Raw genomic sequence first — 17,379 nt, forward strand, 5'->3', positions numbered from 1 at the left:
GTGATACCTTCCATGGTTGAAACACTCTCTGGAGAAGTTAAAGTTAAGGTGATCATCCAATCTTTCTTAAGGTAGAAAAGTTGCAATGTCAAGGACCATTTTCATACAACAGATATTTGATAATTTAGGTCTCTACTTTCTATTGTTTAGCATCCATTTGCAACAGAAGTTAATCTAAGAAACAATTTTCGGCAGGGTTTGCTCCAAAAAACATCAGATACAGTCCATTTGAATTCCATTCAGGGTCCAGTCAACACATCCCACTTTTACACTTCTTTATTTCATAGGAGTAATAAACAATCAATCATTTCATGCAGAAGAAAAAAAAACGACAAGGCAGTTTTAAGTTGCATCTCCTGTAGCTTCAATTGCTTTTAATATTTCTTTAGTTTATGACTTTATTCTCCTCTCAAACAGAAAAAGAAAACTCAACCAAATATGTGCAACATTCACTACTTAATGACACTCTCTACACTTCCACTGATTGCTCATAAACATGAATCTTAATCTATAGAGTAATGCCGTGTGTCTACACATCATTATTCATCACTACACGCAAATTAAGAGACTATATATTGGAGTCTGGACAGTATTTTGCCATTTTATTAACATTGTTTTCAAATTTCTTATAACTAAAAGATAAATCATATATCACATGGTAGTCTCAAGTAAAACCTGAAGTAAATAGACAAAACAAAAACAAAGAAACTCATACACTCCTGCCAAAAGTCTCCAGCACACCAAAAATTTATGTAAATGACATTGAAACTTTAACATCATAGCAGATAATAACTTCTAATTAAGTAAACCGCGAAACAACAAAGAAACCAACAATATACTCAAACTGAACCTCAAAACTCTACACTACACGTATCACTGAGCTTGATTTGATCTCAAGTAATAAGAAACCTAGCATTAGTTACCTTTATTGGAGAAAGGCAAGAGCAGAGTTGACATAGAGAGCAGGTGATCTAGGGAATGTGGCTGAACTATATAACATGAGTGCCAACATTTTCTAAGTTCGCATTAACAAATTAAAGCAAGAAAAATAGAAAGAATGATTCCACCAGTAAGCAATATATAAAAGTTTTCTGAAAACTCATACTTGAGCAAACATACAACGACACCAAAATTGGATTACACAAACATAAACCCCCCAAAATCCAAATTTAAAGATCATCTTCCATCCTCAAATACTCACCAATATCAGCTTGATGAAGAACAACAATACCATTAGGATCCATTTTCCTACAATCTTGAGTACTCTTCGCTGCAACACCAAATCCCAACGCCACATCCGACATCGAAAACACAACAACCCCATCATGTTCACTAATACTCTCGGTAATTCTCCCAACCCCACCTTTCAAAACATTATTACCATACAAAAAACTCATCTCTGAAGTAGGTTTCAACCACACTTTATGCTTCGAATGTGCTGCTAACATACCCAAACACTGTACAGTAAGGTGAAATTTACCACCTTTAGTGAATTTACCTATTTGGGTACCCAATGAAACTAAGTTGTCACGCTTTATGTTTGTGGCACGTTTAACGAGGGATTCAGAGACATAATAAACTCTGTTTCTTTGAAGACGGAAACAGTAACGACCAGGTGTGTTGTCTGGTCCTTCATGTGATGGGTTTTCGACTATGTTTTTGAGGTTGTTACCTACGAATTTGTGAAGCTTTTCGAAGACTTGTGTGGTTTCTTGTTCATCTAGAGGTCTCATTTTGAATTGAATTCCTTAGACGTTTTGATGAACCCTAAAAACAACAGCTTTTCTTTTCATTGCTTCACTTTTCATTTTATATACTAAGTGGGCTAGGGTCTCTGTTGGGGTTAAATTGTTGGGCTTATTAAGTATGACCCAAACGTAGCCCAACCTGGTACTGGACCTAGCCCTTTTAGCGGGCAATTTGCACGATTGTTAATTCTTTGGGGGTGGTCTTCAATTTTCATCCCTCAAATTGTTGGTCTTTAATTTTTGTGCTTCGCCTAAAATACCCCGAGGTTCTGGGTTTGAACCACGGTTTAATCATCAAAACAAAAACAAAAAATTGCAAGACAAGGCTTCGCGAAAAGTCTACCGCATAAGGCAGACTTTGTAGACTTTGCCTTAAGACAAAACTAAAAGTCTGCTGTATCCAACAGACTTTGCCTTAAAAGCAAACTTTTAGTTATGCTTAAGGCAATGTCTACCGCATAAGGCAGACTTTAGTTATGCCTTAAGGTATACTTTGCCGCATAAGGTAGACTTTTTGCAAAGTCTTGCCTTGCGATTTTTTTTCTTTTTTTTTTTTACTGAGCGGAGGTTTGAACCCAGAATTTTGGGGTATTTTCGGCCACCTTTTTGAGCAAAGGACAAAAATTAAAGACCAGTAATTTGTGGGGCAAAAATTAAAGAGCAGAGCCTTTGAAGGGTAATCCGCGCAAAAAGTTGCCTTTTAGCAATAGCACTATGAAGTTCGCTTTTGGGAAAATTCGGGCAAGTTACACATTTGGCTGGTCGGCCAAAAATAATTATATTCGCTAGTCAAATTCATAAAAAAATATATAATATACTCTCTTAGTTCACTTTTACTAGTCCACTATTTACTTTACACGCCCCTTAAAAATTAGTAAATGCAATATATATTTCATCATAATAGTCATATTAATTGATGTATAGTTTCAATAGACTTGGAAAATGATTTGAAAATGAGTAAATAATACTAAGGGTAAAACAAGAAAGTTTGTCTTTCTCTTGATTTGCTAAAGTGGACAAGTAAAAATGAAATTTTATTTCTAGTATAGTAAACAAGTAAAAGTAAACGGAGGGAGTATATAACAAAAATGTATATTTTATGTATATTATAGGTCAATATACAAGAAAATATATATTTACTGGCTATTATTTTGGTGTACAACTATTTATATCAATTTCTCAAAAAATTAGGTGGAATGGTTTTGAGCAGGCATTTAAAGTTTAAATATTATTTCAAATGTAATTAGAAAGTAGTTATTTTTTATATGAAAATAATATTTGGATAAAAATATTCTTAGCTAAGACACGGAACAACCCCATCACAAGAGGCTGGAATTCGAAACTTCAAGTATTATACTGGATTTGGAAAGTCCGTAGAGCTTGAAACTTCATAAATGTTTCGTGGAGCTTGAATTAGGTATAATCAATGAATAACGATAAAGTTTTAAATCGGTATCATGAGTATAATAATAATAAAATATATAAGTGTTAATATAGGTATCATTAGGGAAATAATTATAATATGTATGTAGGTTGACTGTTGAGATCGAAAAATAATTATGAAAGTTAATTTCTCTTTATATCATGTTAGTTTCACTTTCAACCTTGATAAAGATGTTACGTTAGATTTTTTCATCAGCTTAATACCATTTCATTTGTTTGGTAATACATTGTCTTTTGAGATGGAATTGTCGTTGGCTAATATTTGGATGAAACGATGCCAAACCACTGTCTGCAGTTACAAACTGGATACAAATATGCCAAGATTGCTCGTGTTAAATTCATGGAATGGTAAAAGAATAGTGGTATGACAGTCTTAATTTTTGCAGCCTCTACAAGGTTGAAGCCCTGCTGCCTACAGTGATATAGAAAGATGTCATGGCTGTGCATGTTTAGATACTTGGATTGGTGACAGAATAAGGCTAAGGGACAATTTTAATTTTATTTTCCTCTAGAAGTGTCCCACGCTGTGGCGGAGCCACATGTAGCTGAAGAGTATCAACCGACGCCCCTTTGTCGGAAAGTTACACTGTGTAGCTAGGTAAAGTTTTTCTTTTTATGTACACGTATTACATATTGACACCCCTTGGCTTCTTCATAGTTTTATTTTTTTATATTTTGACCCCCCTTAGTGAAAGTCCTGGCTCAGTGCATAGTGGGAGCTTAGTGCACCGGGCTACCTTTGCCCTCAGCTTCCTCTAGAAGTGTGAAGAAACACTTTTAGATGGGCTTTGTTATTTAAGAAATGCAACTTCTGGCATTTCCGTAACTGTGTAAACATTTGTAAGTGTTTTTTACTTGGTTAGTCAAATTTAGATTCTTGATATTCCAAGCTTAACAAATACGAAAAAATGAACTATAAGAAAAGACTCAACATATCACCACTAGCAGCATTAGGCGAAGAGAAATATTGTCTCCACCAAAAATTGCTCTAGCCTACAACTAAAATTGAGCATCTTTTGACATTTCTCGTCATAAATATTATTACTCGTGTTCATTTTTTTTCCTCCAATTTTTAACCTAACACAATAGACATCGAGATTCAAATACTGCAGAAAGAAAGTGAAGGCCTTCCGAAACAGAATACCTCTTTCGTACACACATATCGTTGGGCCCAACATGATTAATTTAGTACAAAAATTATTTTAGCCGCATATGCCAAAGGTACTTTATGTACCATTACTTCAATCACAATAACGAACTTGTGAGTATAGAATCTAAATACATTTTCTGAGGTTATTGCAAGCTTGTTCTGATATGAAACTATCTTCTAGTTTGAGACATCCAATACATGTGATGAAGACCTTTGAGGAAAGAGTTGAATTTTTTTTCTCTTGTGATGGAGTAACCAGCAAATATAAGGCTGCAAACAACAAAAAATAACAATTGCTTAGGGGTTAAGTGTTCCATATTAACTGAGGGGATGAGTTGGTGTCTCCGTTTAAGATTAGTAGTTCCACTTCTTCTTCTAATGGTGCACATTTATATAAGGTTAATATCAATAGTTCTATTGCTTAGATACAAAATAATACTCCATTAGGGAAATCAAGAACAACACTGCTGTAAGATGTGTGGGCATTAGGAAAAAAGATCAAACTTTCAATTATTTTTACTCATCTGAATCTAACGCTAAGAATTAGATCTTTATTCCTGCGATCACTTTCACTCTTTGTAAATACCAGAAATGCAAGAATTAGACTGATGAACCAAGAGAGCAGCTCCACTTTTTATGCCATTACATGAATTTTCAAGATGTTCTCATAAACCTAATTCAAATGTAGACCATCTTTAAAATTAGTATGCTCCAATGATGGTGCACAAAAAAGTTTAAGTCGCTCGGATCATTCGAAAAGCCCGCCGCGCCCGTGGTGGATCCTCCAAAAATGCATAGCGTTTGGAGGATCCAACATACATTCGATGACAGGTTTGGAGGACTCAAGCAGAAAAGAAAAATGAACGGAGAATGGATGAAGAAGAGAAGCAGGGAAAATATGAACTGACCTTCTTACTTCACTTTTGGTTTTCTTTCAGTAAACTTCTATGGCCTTTGACAGCGTCTCGATCTTCTTCATTAGCATCTGGAAACATCAAACAGATTGAAAAAAAAAATATGATGAAATGAAGAGGATGAATGTGTGTAAGGACTTTAAGATGAAAAAGATTAAGAGAATTTTGTTTTATGGTAATACTTCACCTTAATTTCTTTATCTTTAGTGTTCAAATTTGACTCTTTTGTCTCACAAAACTTGCCTAAACAGATAACTTCTTTTTGTAGCCTGTCATACAAAAAACCTGATACTATACCATCATTAACGCTCTGGCTGCATCCAGTAATCTTATTTTCTTCCTTATCACCTCCTCGGATCCTGATCTCATGCGTGTCTGTGATTTCATTGCTCCACAATAAAATGCTCCTTTATATCTGCATTTTCCTTTCCAACACTGCCAACATTGTCATTTTGAGAAGTCCATTAACTCCTTTTTACCAAGCTATTTCCAATATAGTGTTTACTCTTTTGACAGAGACGTCAAACGCTTGCTTCAAGTTTTGGGCCTTAAGTTTAGCTTATCCTATAGCAAAAAAATATTACCGGATGAGCAGAAAACACATTTAGTTTCAAGAATCACGTCGCGTATGACAATTGAAAAGCTCACCTTGAGTTGCGCTTCTGCCTTGACTGTTCTATCTGATATGGTTAATTTTGTCTCTCAGTCGTTGCATCTCTGCCTATATCACATAGGCAAAAAAGTATCTCAATAAATCTAAATGATAAGTTTTAAAAAATTATTAAGTCGCGCAATGTTTTTCTCTAGTGAGCTCTTCTTTCTTCTAGCCACTGTTTTACAGGCATAACTTTTTTACAGGCATAACTTTGTCATTCTCATCTTTCCACTCGTTTGCCATGACAGTTGCTACTCGGTTTGCTGAAACCTTTAACTCTTGCTAACACATGTAACTGAGCGAAAAAACAGGTACAAATAACGTGGAAAATTTTTTTTTTACTCATATTACCTCTTATGAACTCAAAGCCAATGTTCTGGAGTTGAAACTCCAAGAACCATGATTGTGTTCTAGTGGTCGAACAAGCTTCTTTATAACATTCGGGATCCAACATATTATGATGAAAATTTCACTTGTAAAGGCTCTGAACTCAAGTACCCTATACTGGAGCCGTATTTGGTAAGGGTGGTTTTGCCCAAATATCCTTTTTGTATTAAAAGGAGTGACGACATGTTAAAAAAATTTGAGATCATGGCTAAATTTGATTAGGTACAAAGTTAAAGACGGTCAAGCCTAACTTATGACTTAAAAATTTGAAGTTCGAAACGCGCACTAAATGTACCAATTTCAAATATTTGAAATTAGACTTGACAGTCCCAACCTCAAACGCCAAACCCTAATGTCTAAAGTTCAAAACTTCAAACCTGCAATTTTTAACTTCAGTTTCGCTAGTTTGAAATTGATTCTAAGGATTAAACTATAAAAAATTATAACCTTGGACTATTCTTTGGATAGGTCCCCCTTCTAATTCCTTTTGCCTGAATCAAAATAGCTCTATTCTTCATAACCTAGAGCACAATTAATTATCTAGATTTGCAAAATATCATGTGCGAATTCAGTTCAAGCTAGCAAGTATTGTCAAATCATAACGGAACCTGGTAAGAGACTTGCCAGACTTAAGTTACTCATTCCAAATAACTCCCTATTTTTTGAGTTCTCTGAAAACTTGCATATTGATATTCCAAACAACTCCCCATATTTCGATTGAGTTTTCACGGAACTTCTATACTGAATCGTAATTGTTTACTGGTGTAGTCATCCTCTCTTTTCCTTGTATTTTCGCTTGCTAAACAGTGTGGGAAAGGCAAATTCATAGCAGTAAGCAGACAGGGGAACACTCCACAGAACTATAGCAAACAACAATGCGTAAGAGCACCTTTAACTTAGTGGCTTTACAGAAAATTAATGAAGCATTAACTAAACTTACAGCTTTCTAAAAGTTTACAGACAACTTTGACCAAAAAAAAAATAAGTTTACAGACAATTTTCTGAAGCCATGCTGCTAGCAATTACTATAGGACAAAAGTATGACTAAGGTGGTAACAACTGCTTTGCTTTTCCTAACCCATATTCACTTGGCTTGGATGGATAATAAACAAAACAGCACCAAAATAAAGATAAGTTCTCATGGCACGCCCTCCTGTTGCAAGTAAATCTTGATCAGTTTTCATCTTCTGAACCAGGAATGACAACAGACTCAGCAGCCGTATTGACGATAGGTCTTTGCCTCAACCTATTTTTTGCACCTATGTAAGGGCTTTCTGGAACAGCATAGCCAGTTACTCCAGCTATTCTCTTACTCTGGCGACAATTGCTTGGCCTATGGTCCAACCGACTGTTTTCCTTCATTGAGTCAGCTCCATCTTCATCAGGATCAGCTTCATTAACCTCATCAGCGGTATCATCGACGTCATCATTGCTTCCTTGAAGCCTATCACTCTCAGTTCCACTGTCTGTGGTGTCACTGCTTATTGAGTTAGATGCTGGAGAGGAGTCCAGCGAATTGGTTTCATTCATGAGGCCATGCTCATTGGGTCTAGTTTCATTTGTTGGGTCTTCATGTGCCTTCCTTTTGCTTAACCGGAAATTATTTGCCAGTAAACCAAGGTTATGATCTATAATGGACAAAATTCATTGTGCCACGAATGGAACAGAACTTGGATGTAGATGAAATGATTATAAAGTCAAAACAAGCTTTGACATGAAAAAACAATTAGAAAATTTTTTTAAAAAAAGAAAAAAATTGGAACTGCCAACCATTACTGCAACTAAAGGTGGTTGCACAGTGTTCACATATGCTTGAGTAGATAGTTTATGCTCACATCATTCTTGTTGACAAGACTTCATGTACGGCGGGGTTACTGCTAATTAACATGCAGTTAAGGGGGGTCAAACAGCACAGTAGCGGCAGAAGGGAGCATGAAACTAGACATTGTTCTTAGGTGGCTTCACTATTCAGCCATTTTTGGGGCAATGTAAGTAATACTTTTTTCTTTGGATGCAATTTACAATAACAAATAATTGATCATAATCAGTGACAAAATAAGTTCCACAAATGACAGGGCATCACTTGGTGCAAGGCAAAGTGATTAGATTCACATTGCAAGTGTGACAGGCTTACAGATTCAGCAATGAATCCTAGCAATTTTTGGGAGCTTCTAACCTAATGACCAGGCTACCTCCAATGGACTAATCATTCAGCAGGAACTCAGTTTGACAGCATTTAAAAACTTACCAACTATAACCGTAAGATATTCTCAAACTAGAGGGAAACAGAGCCTTTGTGTAGGATGAGTGTAGTTGATTGAATGACATACAGAGAAACTTTGTGACAGTGCCTATGAAATCACCCAAACATGAAGAGACAATGACATACTAGCAAGACTTACTTTGTTGCTTCTATGGCCTCTTTGATTGCTCTGTCAAAATCATCTGCAGATGAATTGCACTTGCGTAAGCATCCACAGTAGGAAAATAAACAGAAAATTATTTAGAATTATATACTATATGATTATGTTCCCAATATTTCCGAAGGTCTCCATGCTCTCCCCTATTTGCCATGCTCATGTAAAAGTCTCACTGGTATCTGCCAACATGATTTGAAGCTTATATCATATCAAGCTCATATTTAGGCATTCCCCTGAACTAAAACCCTGCTAAAAACTTACAGAAACATATCGCTAGAGTTGCAAATATGTCACAGAATTTCAGGCCCAAGATAAACTTTATTTGTCTTACGTTATGGAATCAATAAGGGAATTAATATCAGAATCAGAAAACATCAATTAACAAAGCAAAGTCATATATACCGCTTCTGTAGTTGACTGGCCTACGAATCCGGCAAGAACGAGGAGCTGCAAGGTTTTTTAAGCCTTCTACAAATATTTGTTCTCTTTGTTGTCGCTTCAGAGCCATATCTTTCTTCTGTAAAAGGAAAACATCTATATGCATCAAGAACTGATGATGAAAACATAAACATTTCTGCATAGATTTTCTTAGAATCCTCAGCTTATAGAACTAAGAGAGATAACTCGTCTAAACAGTCTGAAAGATACTAACCCTCTGAATTTTCTGAAGAGCTGGAATAGCATGAGCTTCAACAGCTTTGCCCACATCAGCTTCCCATTTAACTTGACTTGATGAGAACTGGTCCTACCATTGATAGCAAAAGGAATGTGACGACAATTGAACAGTTAAATTAAAGAGAACTTTGGCCTTACCACAAAATTCTGAAATTCTTCAAAAGTAGTAGCAAGTGTCTCCCACTGAGAAGCGACTGCTGATATCCTTTTCTTGTCCTTCACTTTTGACATGGACTCAACTTGATAAACTTCCTTGTATAATCTATGACCAATAGTTTCATTCCCGTCATACCTGTCATGAAATGTCAAGCTGTCAAAAGCATACTTGCATAAACTTAATGTTACACGTTCAGAACTTACCAGAATGAAACTTCATTTCCATTGCCCCCGAGCTTCTCTTTACGGAAAGCAGAAGAATCGGTTCTATTTTTAGTTTCATCGTTGATGTAAGATATGGTGTCAACTTGCTGCAAAGATAAAACAATGTTTGTGAACAACACTAAAAGCAGAATTTGTTAATATGTTAAAGAAAGATCAACAGCATATATTGTTTCATCAACTTTTGATTGTTATTGCTGCAGAAGAGTGAGCACTAGAGAAAATCACAGTAATTCAAGAAGGAATGGGAACACAGATGCAATACATCAGCTCGAATTTCACAAAGTGCTTTAAGGATAAGCAGGCGAGTTGTCGGGTCAAGTGCCTTGTATGTGGACATCTCCTCTCTGGAAAACAAAAACAAAAGTTGAATAAGAGACATCTCTCATCAAACTAAAACTATCAGAGTAGTTTCATTTTGTTGGGAGGGAGAAAGGACAGAAAGAACTATGGTACCCCTTTTTGGCAGTCAAAGGGAAATTCCCTTCAGCAACCTGCAATGAAATGCCAAAAGGAGTGGAATGAAATCTTCACTTTTTGAATCAAGCACATACCAGTAAAAAGCTAGAATCACCTACCCATGGCCACCACATTTCAAGTTTCTTGCTTAGTGCTATCACCCATCCATTAGAATCCTTCAGTAGTTTACTCACAGGAGGTATCCCCTGAGAAATATGCAAACCAAGTTAGAACAAGAAAGTCAGAAAAGTAGAATTTTTATAATTTGAGAGTGCCTACAACCAGAAAGGAATGAAATTTTTTTAAACTTGAAAGCAGAATGGGAACTTTTTTTTTTGAAACAGGTAACTTGGGAACTTTCAGAGACAAACTTGGGACGTATAACTTGTAAGGGCTCCCTCCATCCCATTTTTCTCATCCACTTATAACTTGTCACAAGTTCAGCATTAGTTGAGAAAAATGTGGTGTCATAGTTTGGCTTTTGTATTGGAAAAGAACATAATAGAGGATAAAGTCGTAAGGTATAAAAGTGGGAGCATAAAATTTCTATGTTATTTGAACGTAGTAGAATGTTCGGTTCAAGGAAAATGGACAACAATTTTGGACAAAACCAAAAGTAGGACAAATATTTTTGACAGCAAAATTAACTAAAGTTTGTTTGTGTAATTACTCGCAGAAAATGCACTGCTCGCCTTTTTAAGACAACTTGTAAATTTTATACAAGTGATTAGCATAGATTCCCTTTTAAGAAAGTACAAAAGACTTGCTTGGGCTATTTCTTTTCGAAAGCTCGGGTTATTAGTTAGCTCAAATCCTAATAAAAGATTCTTAGCCAATTTTCATAGCCGACCAGCATATGTAAAATTTCATGAATTGATCTTATCCTCTGAAAATGCAGAAATGCTATCAACTATCACCACTAAGAGCACCCATTTATCAATTATCTTTCAAGAGTCAGTCTCTTGTCTAAGAAAATCTTATGCCAGCAGGCTATTCAAAGTCATGAAATTGGCAGTATGAATTGCAAACTGCTTTATCTCTTTTTGAAGATCCAGGCTGACATATGATACAGTTCCCAGGCCATGCTATTGATATCTATCATACTGGGTTAGCCAAGAAAATGTCTGTACGAATCAAGCAGTGTTTATCTCATCAAATCAAATTAACAGCTTGGAGTATAAAGTTTTACTTCCATGTCTTTTCTTTAGTAGTGTGTACTCTAAGCAAAAACTTAGCCTCGACAATATAAAGCTCGTGTTGCATGTTAGGGAAAAAAAATGGTTGTCAGCCTAGTCATGAAAATATTTGCACCAAACATGCATGGCATTTTACACAAACCCATCCAGTGAAGAGAGAAAATATATATTTGCCTTTGTTATATCTCAAGGAACAATATTATTTGCTCCAATTTTTACTAATCTTTTCAATCCCCTAACAACTAATTTTATCAAGTTGGCCAAAAGGGGACATATCTAGTAAACCGATTTTTATCTTTATGTATCTCCTGGAACAAGATCATTGCTGCAAATTTTGTCCAATATCAGATTTGTAGCAGAAATTATCAAATTGATCAGAAATGCATGCACAGAGAAGAAAATACTCAGATTTACTCTGAATGCAAATAGCATAAAGAGACGCTGGAAAATATAACCACCATCATAGCTCAGTCTGATCAGCCCAGGATTTCATGGCTATTAAAATCTTAACGTAAGTAACATTTAAAAAAAATTAACAGGATTCTTTTTGGTCATTAGTTGCAGCTAAAATTTACAGAAAGCAAAAACTTAACTAAGAATGATAAAGTCAGTCAACATGCGAAGGAACCTGAAAGAAAAGAAAGAGTACAGTTTATCTTAGCACGTCCAAGTTAAGGAACTGTAGTTGAAACTTCAATTCCAGCACCAATACTTTCTTCTGACGTGTAGGACAACTTTAAAATTCTATAACTGTTCAGTTTTATCACAGTTAAATTCATAATTTCTCATTCTCTTCTTCTTCTTCTTCTCCTTTTTTTTTTTTTTGGTTTTTGGTTTTTGGACAAGGATAAACCATTTTTTGTTGTGTGCCAGCATTAAGAAGGTGGTGGTGGTGTATTACGTCTTAGGATTTACATCACAAGAACAACAAAAGTAACATCTTGCACCAAAAGGATAACAAAAGTAACAACTTATGCTTAAGGCTAATTACATATTCCTTTTTGCTTTCAAAAACTCTATGGTTCCTCTCCCCTCCAAATAGTCCACCAAATGCCTGCCAGAATGGTGTACCAGATATGGGTAAACAACCTTGTTTAGTTTCTTTTTGTGCCGGGCCTGCCGGCTGCTCATGAATTCCATAGTTGTTTTTGGCATGGATATTCAAATATTGAGAACAAGTAACTAGATCTGCTGGACGAAATCATAGTGAAAGAAATGATGGTTGATATCTTCTATGTGCATTATTTCCTTAAAGTCACCTTGCAGTAGTATTAGAGAACTAAAGGCTATATTACTAGATCAAACAGATGTTGGAAATCACAATGCAAACGCATAGCTGTATACACACAAATAGTAACAAAAATAACACTAATATAAAACCAAACCTTCAGAAGCATTATATGCAGCTGAGCAAGATTATTATTTGGCTCAATGAGGGCTGCTTCTATCTCCTCGGCTGAAAATTTCACTTTGAATTCAAGCACCGGCTCAAAAACCTATAAACATTTTAAAAGAACTTCAAACTATACATTCAACACATTTATATGATGTACATATGTATAAATAGCAGAATGCCCATCAGGCTACATGTATAAGTATCAGAAGGAAAAAGCAAGCTCGCATAACCCATTTAAGCAAATTTCAAATGCATATATACACCGTCAGGTCAACATTCCATAATATTGTGATCTTACATTTAATAAAATAAAATATCTCTAACTGTTAGTTGCAGGGCAAAACCTTCAAATACCTTCAAAATGTACTTTCACTGTTTCTTTTTAGGTATACATTTAAGAATTGCAGTAATCCCAATAATATACACAACAAGAATAAGAACCATTAAACTACTCATTCGAGCATGCATGAAATCAGTATAACTAACTGTTACAACCCATCACAATTGCCATCCCCATATGGGTGCGATGCATATGAATGGGTACATATATACACATACGGAAACAACCACCACCCAAAAACTCGTCAGGAAATTTTCAAAAATATACATCCCAAAATAAAATATTACGCCATGTAGCCCAATATACAATATTATACGACATTATACTTGGGGGGAAAGCAATTACACACAATGTATCAACCTTGTATAAAAGTGTATAATAGTGTATAAAAATGGTGTTTATAAACAAATATTAACTAAACCGGATAACAAACTAAAAACATGGGCTAGTGGCGTAAATATTTCTCCCAATAAACATAAAACATAATTTTCCCAAACTCAAATGTGTCAACCACAAAAACATATTCACATTTCATAAGATCCTCAAATACCTTAAACATGTACATGTACAAGCACAAAAAGATATCAAATGTACGACTCATCTTAGCACACATATTTTTACGTGTACAAATAAACTCACACACATTAGATGGATATATAAAGTTGTAGTTTGTTTTGTGTATATAACCAAACAAAAAAAGTGTCAAATATGCAATTTCTGAAGAACATAAAAAGTTGTTTTGTGTATATAACCAAACAAAACAAAACAAAAAAGACTCAAATATGCAATTTCTGAAGAACATATAAAGTTGTTTTGTGTATATGACCAAACAAAAAAAAAGTGTCAAATATGCAATTTCTGAAGAACATATAAAGTTGTTTTGTGTATATGACCAAACAAAAAAAAAAGTGTCAAATATGCAATTTCTGAAGAAAATATAAAGTTGTTTTGGTGTATATAACCAAACAAAAAAAAGTGTCAAATATGCAATTTCTGAAGAACATATAAAGTTGTTTTGTGTATATGACCAAACAAAAAAAAAAAGTGTCAAATATGCAATTTCTGAAGAAAATATAAAGTTGTTTTGGTGTATATAACCAAACAAAAAAAAGTGTCAAATATGCAATTTCTAAAGAACATAAAAAGTTGTTTCGTGTATATAACTAAACAAAAACAAAAAGTGTCAAAAAATGCAATTTCTGAAGAGTATATAAAGTTGTTTCGTGTATAACCAAACAAAAAAAGTGTCGACTATGCAATTTCTGAAGAACATAAAAAGTTGTTTTGTGTATATAACCAAACAAAACAAAACAAAAAAGTGTCAAATATGCAATTTCTGAAGAAAAAGGCTAACTTCGTAAAATCTTACGGTGAGAAAGTTGAGAACGGAGGCTAACTCCCAACGTTGACGGATCTTATGACGTGAGAGTTCCATTTCTGACGTCATCTCTGGCTCTGTGTCTACTATTTCCATGTTGATGACGTAATGCTTTTTTAACGGAAACCGATGGTCGCCGTTAAGTTTATGACAAATATACTAGGATTTTGAGAGAGAAATGTGATTGTTGTGTGAGAGACGGGCGTTTTCAAGGGCTTTTAACTTTCCCGCCTAATTGATTTACCTTAGGGTAAATTATTACGGACCCCCTAAAAAATATATACACGCGTCATGGACGGGTCGGGTCAGATCGAAGTTGGGACACCGTTTCGGGTTCAGGTGTCGAACCGAGTTACCTTACCGTACCTCCCAAAATTTGAGTTTTTTGTATCAAAAAAATTACGTATTTATTTTTCAAAAGAAAGAGAAAATAACCAAATGGTTTCTTGTGTTTGAAGATATCATAATGGTTCTTTAAAATAAAATAAGTACATATTTCTGAGTGGTTTTGATCCTCTAGATTTGTCAAAAATACTCTCTTTGTCTTAATTTATGTGGCACTTTTCGCTTTTTGAGATTTAAACTATATAAACTTTGACCAACATTTTAAGATGTATTTTTTTACCAAAATGAGGTGGAAAATGTTGCAACTTATAGTACTTTTCACGTAGTTTTCAATTATATAAATTTTAATGTTAAAATATTGAGTTAATCTAATCTAATTTAGCTTCAAAGTTTAGTCAAATTGACTCTCGAATAGAAAAGTGCCACATAAATTAGGACGGAGAAAGTAAGTATTTTGAAATTTTTCTAAAAATATTTAATAAATTGTATTTGTTAAATTCAATGGGAACTGAGAAAATAACTTAACCAGAAAAACAGAAAGTCTCATCAAGTCACAAAAATTACAACAACAAAATATTGCACCAAACGCCATAAATACTTTTAAGAAATAACTAAAATCACACCTCATGAAATTGCACCACACTTTTAAATTAAAATAACAAAAATTACAAAAGTTACCTCTCCAAATGAATTCATGGTAAAAAAAAAATCACAGTTCTTGTTAAATCTAGCAATCATAGTTTACTTAATAACCGAGGGACCAAACGTTTTAACTTTTGCCAGACCTATAGAATGAAAACTACTCAGATGTATGTCTAAGGCCTCATTTGTTTTCATTAAGACTAAGACGTTGAATCTGAATGTACATCCGAACGGTTAAGATGTTGTCTCTAGATCTGAACACTGAATGATTAAGATTGCTTGTTTTTCAACATTTGAATGTGCATAATGTATTTATTTAAATATAATAAATATACAATTCAAATAAAAAACAACTAAATATTAGAAAATAAAATAATTATTTGATAAAAAATAAAACATTTTTGTTCCTAGTGATGGTGGAGGTGCTTTGTAGTGGTGGTGGTGGTTGTTGGTGCTAGCGGCTAATAGTGGTGGTGGTTGGTGTTGTACATAGTGACTAGTGTGATGGTGGTGGTGGTTGTGGTGATGGAGTTGGTTGATGTTAATAATTGGCGGTGGTAATGGCTGAAGAATTTGAGGTGGTTGACGATGGTGTTCGTGGTAGTTGGCGACCATGCTAGTTATGATGGTAGAGGTGGTTGGTAGTAAGAATTGATCGCAATAGTGGTAGTACTGACAGTGGTGACGGCGGCGGCGGCGGTGGCTGACAGTGGTAGTAGGGAGGACACCGGTGGTTGTTGATATAATTATAATGATGGAGTTGGCAGGTATGCTAGCGACTGACAATAATGGTTGTTAGCGGTGGTGGTTATGATGGCAGAAGTGATTAGTTGTGGTGGCTGGTGTTTGACAGTGGTGGTGATGATTGTGATGGCAAAGGTGGTCAGGAGGTGGTAAATAAGGTGGGAGAGGGTTGGTGGGTAGAGATGGTGGTTGTGATGATAGAGGTAGTTAGTAGTGGTGGTAAGTAGTGGTGGGTAGTGAGATAGGTGGGTGGGGAGGTGGTGGTTGACAGCGGTGGTGGTGGTTGTGATGGCAGAGGTGGTTAGAAATGGGGATAGTGGGGCTTGGTATTGGAGGGGTGGGATGGGGTGGAACCGGTGGTTGTGGACAGAGTGGTGGTAGAAATTATCCATATAAATATACTTCTTAATGATATTAAGACTCCATTCAATATCTTAATGATCAAGACTTATTCAGACCAAATAAATGGTTAGATCTTAATGTAAATAAATGCAGTTAATAACTTAAGATTTTGAACCATTCATATTTAGTTCTCATTTGTTTGCACTTAATGGATGTCTGAACCTGAATCAGCCCATTAAGTGCATTTATTTTTTATTTTTTTTGGCAAAAGACATAAATTAACCCTTAAACTTGTCCTCAAAAGTCATTTTCACACTTAAACTATATCTCAAAAATGAATTTAATACCACCCTAATGCGCACATAACCAGTTGCACAAAGAAAAGTGTAATACACTCGCCGTCACGTCAACACCACGTCAGCGCCATATCATATTTCTTTTAAATTTTAAATTCTTTTTCTTTTCTTTTAGTTAAAATTTTATTTATTTATTCTTTTTCTTTATTATAAAATATAAATTTTATATCCGCTCAACCTCCCCCTCCCTTCTGCTTCACCTTCTCTATCCACCACCGTAACATCACCACCATCACCCCTCCAATAATTATATCTTATTCATTACTAAATACTCCACCCACCCCACCTCTTTTATCCCACCGAAAACACCATATCCTCCACCACAGAAGCCACCATTATCGATCCATTGAAATGAAAAATAACTCCAACAAGAACACACCTTGAGTGCAAGAACCCAAGGTCAGTAGCATT

General features: G+C 35.1%; 2 protein-coding genes across 4 annotated transcripts; both read right to left on the minus strand.

Annotated features, from left to right (window-relative positions):
* Positions 1-898: 898 nt before the first annotated feature.
* On the minus strand, positions 899-1,794 carry LOC132635680 (uncharacterized). The gene has a single exon (XM_060352171.1). The coding sequence runs from the start codon at positions 1,731-1,733 to the stop codon at positions 1,170-1,172; it is 564 nt and encodes a 187-aa protein (XP_060208154.1). The 5' UTR covers positions 1,734-1,794; the 3' UTR covers positions 899-1,169.
* A 5,364-nt stretch (positions 1,795-7,158) lies between these two features.
* On the minus strand, positions 7,159-14,989 carry LOC132635681 (DDT domain-containing protein DDR4). 3 transcript variants are annotated; one of them, XM_060352174.1, is made up of 11 exons: positions 14,531-14,989; positions 12,811-12,921; positions 10,349-10,435; positions 10,227-10,264; positions 10,036-10,117; positions 9,753-9,859; positions 9,531-9,684; positions 9,370-9,456; positions 9,120-9,234; positions 8,700-8,742; positions 7,159-7,885 (listed from the first exon to the last, which is right to left on the minus strand). In XM_060352174.1, exons 1-11 carry the CDS (start codon positions 14,633-14,635, stop codon positions 7,471-7,473), a joined length of 1,344 nt encoding a protein of 447 aa, XP_060208157.1. In that variant the 5' UTR covers positions 14,636-14,989; the 3' UTR covers positions 7,159-7,470. The 3 variants fall into 3 exon arrangements, with proteins under 3 accessions (XP_060208157.1, XP_060208158.1, XP_060208156.1); XM_060352175.1 differs by having other exon boundaries at positions 7,159-7,879; positions 9,370-9,462; XM_060352173.1 differs by having other exon boundaries at positions 9,370-9,462; positions 14,531-14,987.
* Between the last annotated feature and the right edge of the window lie 2,390 nt (positions 14,990-17,379).

Source organism: Lycium barbarum, chromosome 4, assembly GCF_019175385.1.
Source record: "Lycium barbarum isolate Lr01 chromosome 4, ASM1917538v2, whole genome shotgun sequence".
NCBI classification, from domain to species: Eukaryota; Viridiplantae; Streptophyta; class Magnoliopsida; order Solanales; family Solanaceae; genus Lycium; species Lycium barbarum.

Bases quoted from the DNA above. Each gene is read 5' to 3' on its own strand.
- LOC132635680 (XM_060352171.1), bottom strand. From the start codon at position 1,733: ATGAGACCTCTAGATGAACAAGAAACCACACAAGTCTTCGAAAAGCTT.
- LOC132635681 (XM_060352173.1), bottom strand. From the start codon at position 14,635: ATGGAAATAGTAGACACAGAGCCAGAGATGACGTCAGAAATGGAACTC. The intron at 9,860-10,035 runs GTATTGCATCTG...TTATCTTTGCAG, and splicing joins TTTGTGAAATTCGAGCTGAT to CAAGTTGACACCATATCTTA. The intron at 7,886-8,699 runs GTAAGTCTTGCT...TTTCCGGTTAAG, and splicing joins GAGGCCATAGAAGCAACAAA to CAAAAGGAAGGCACATGAAG.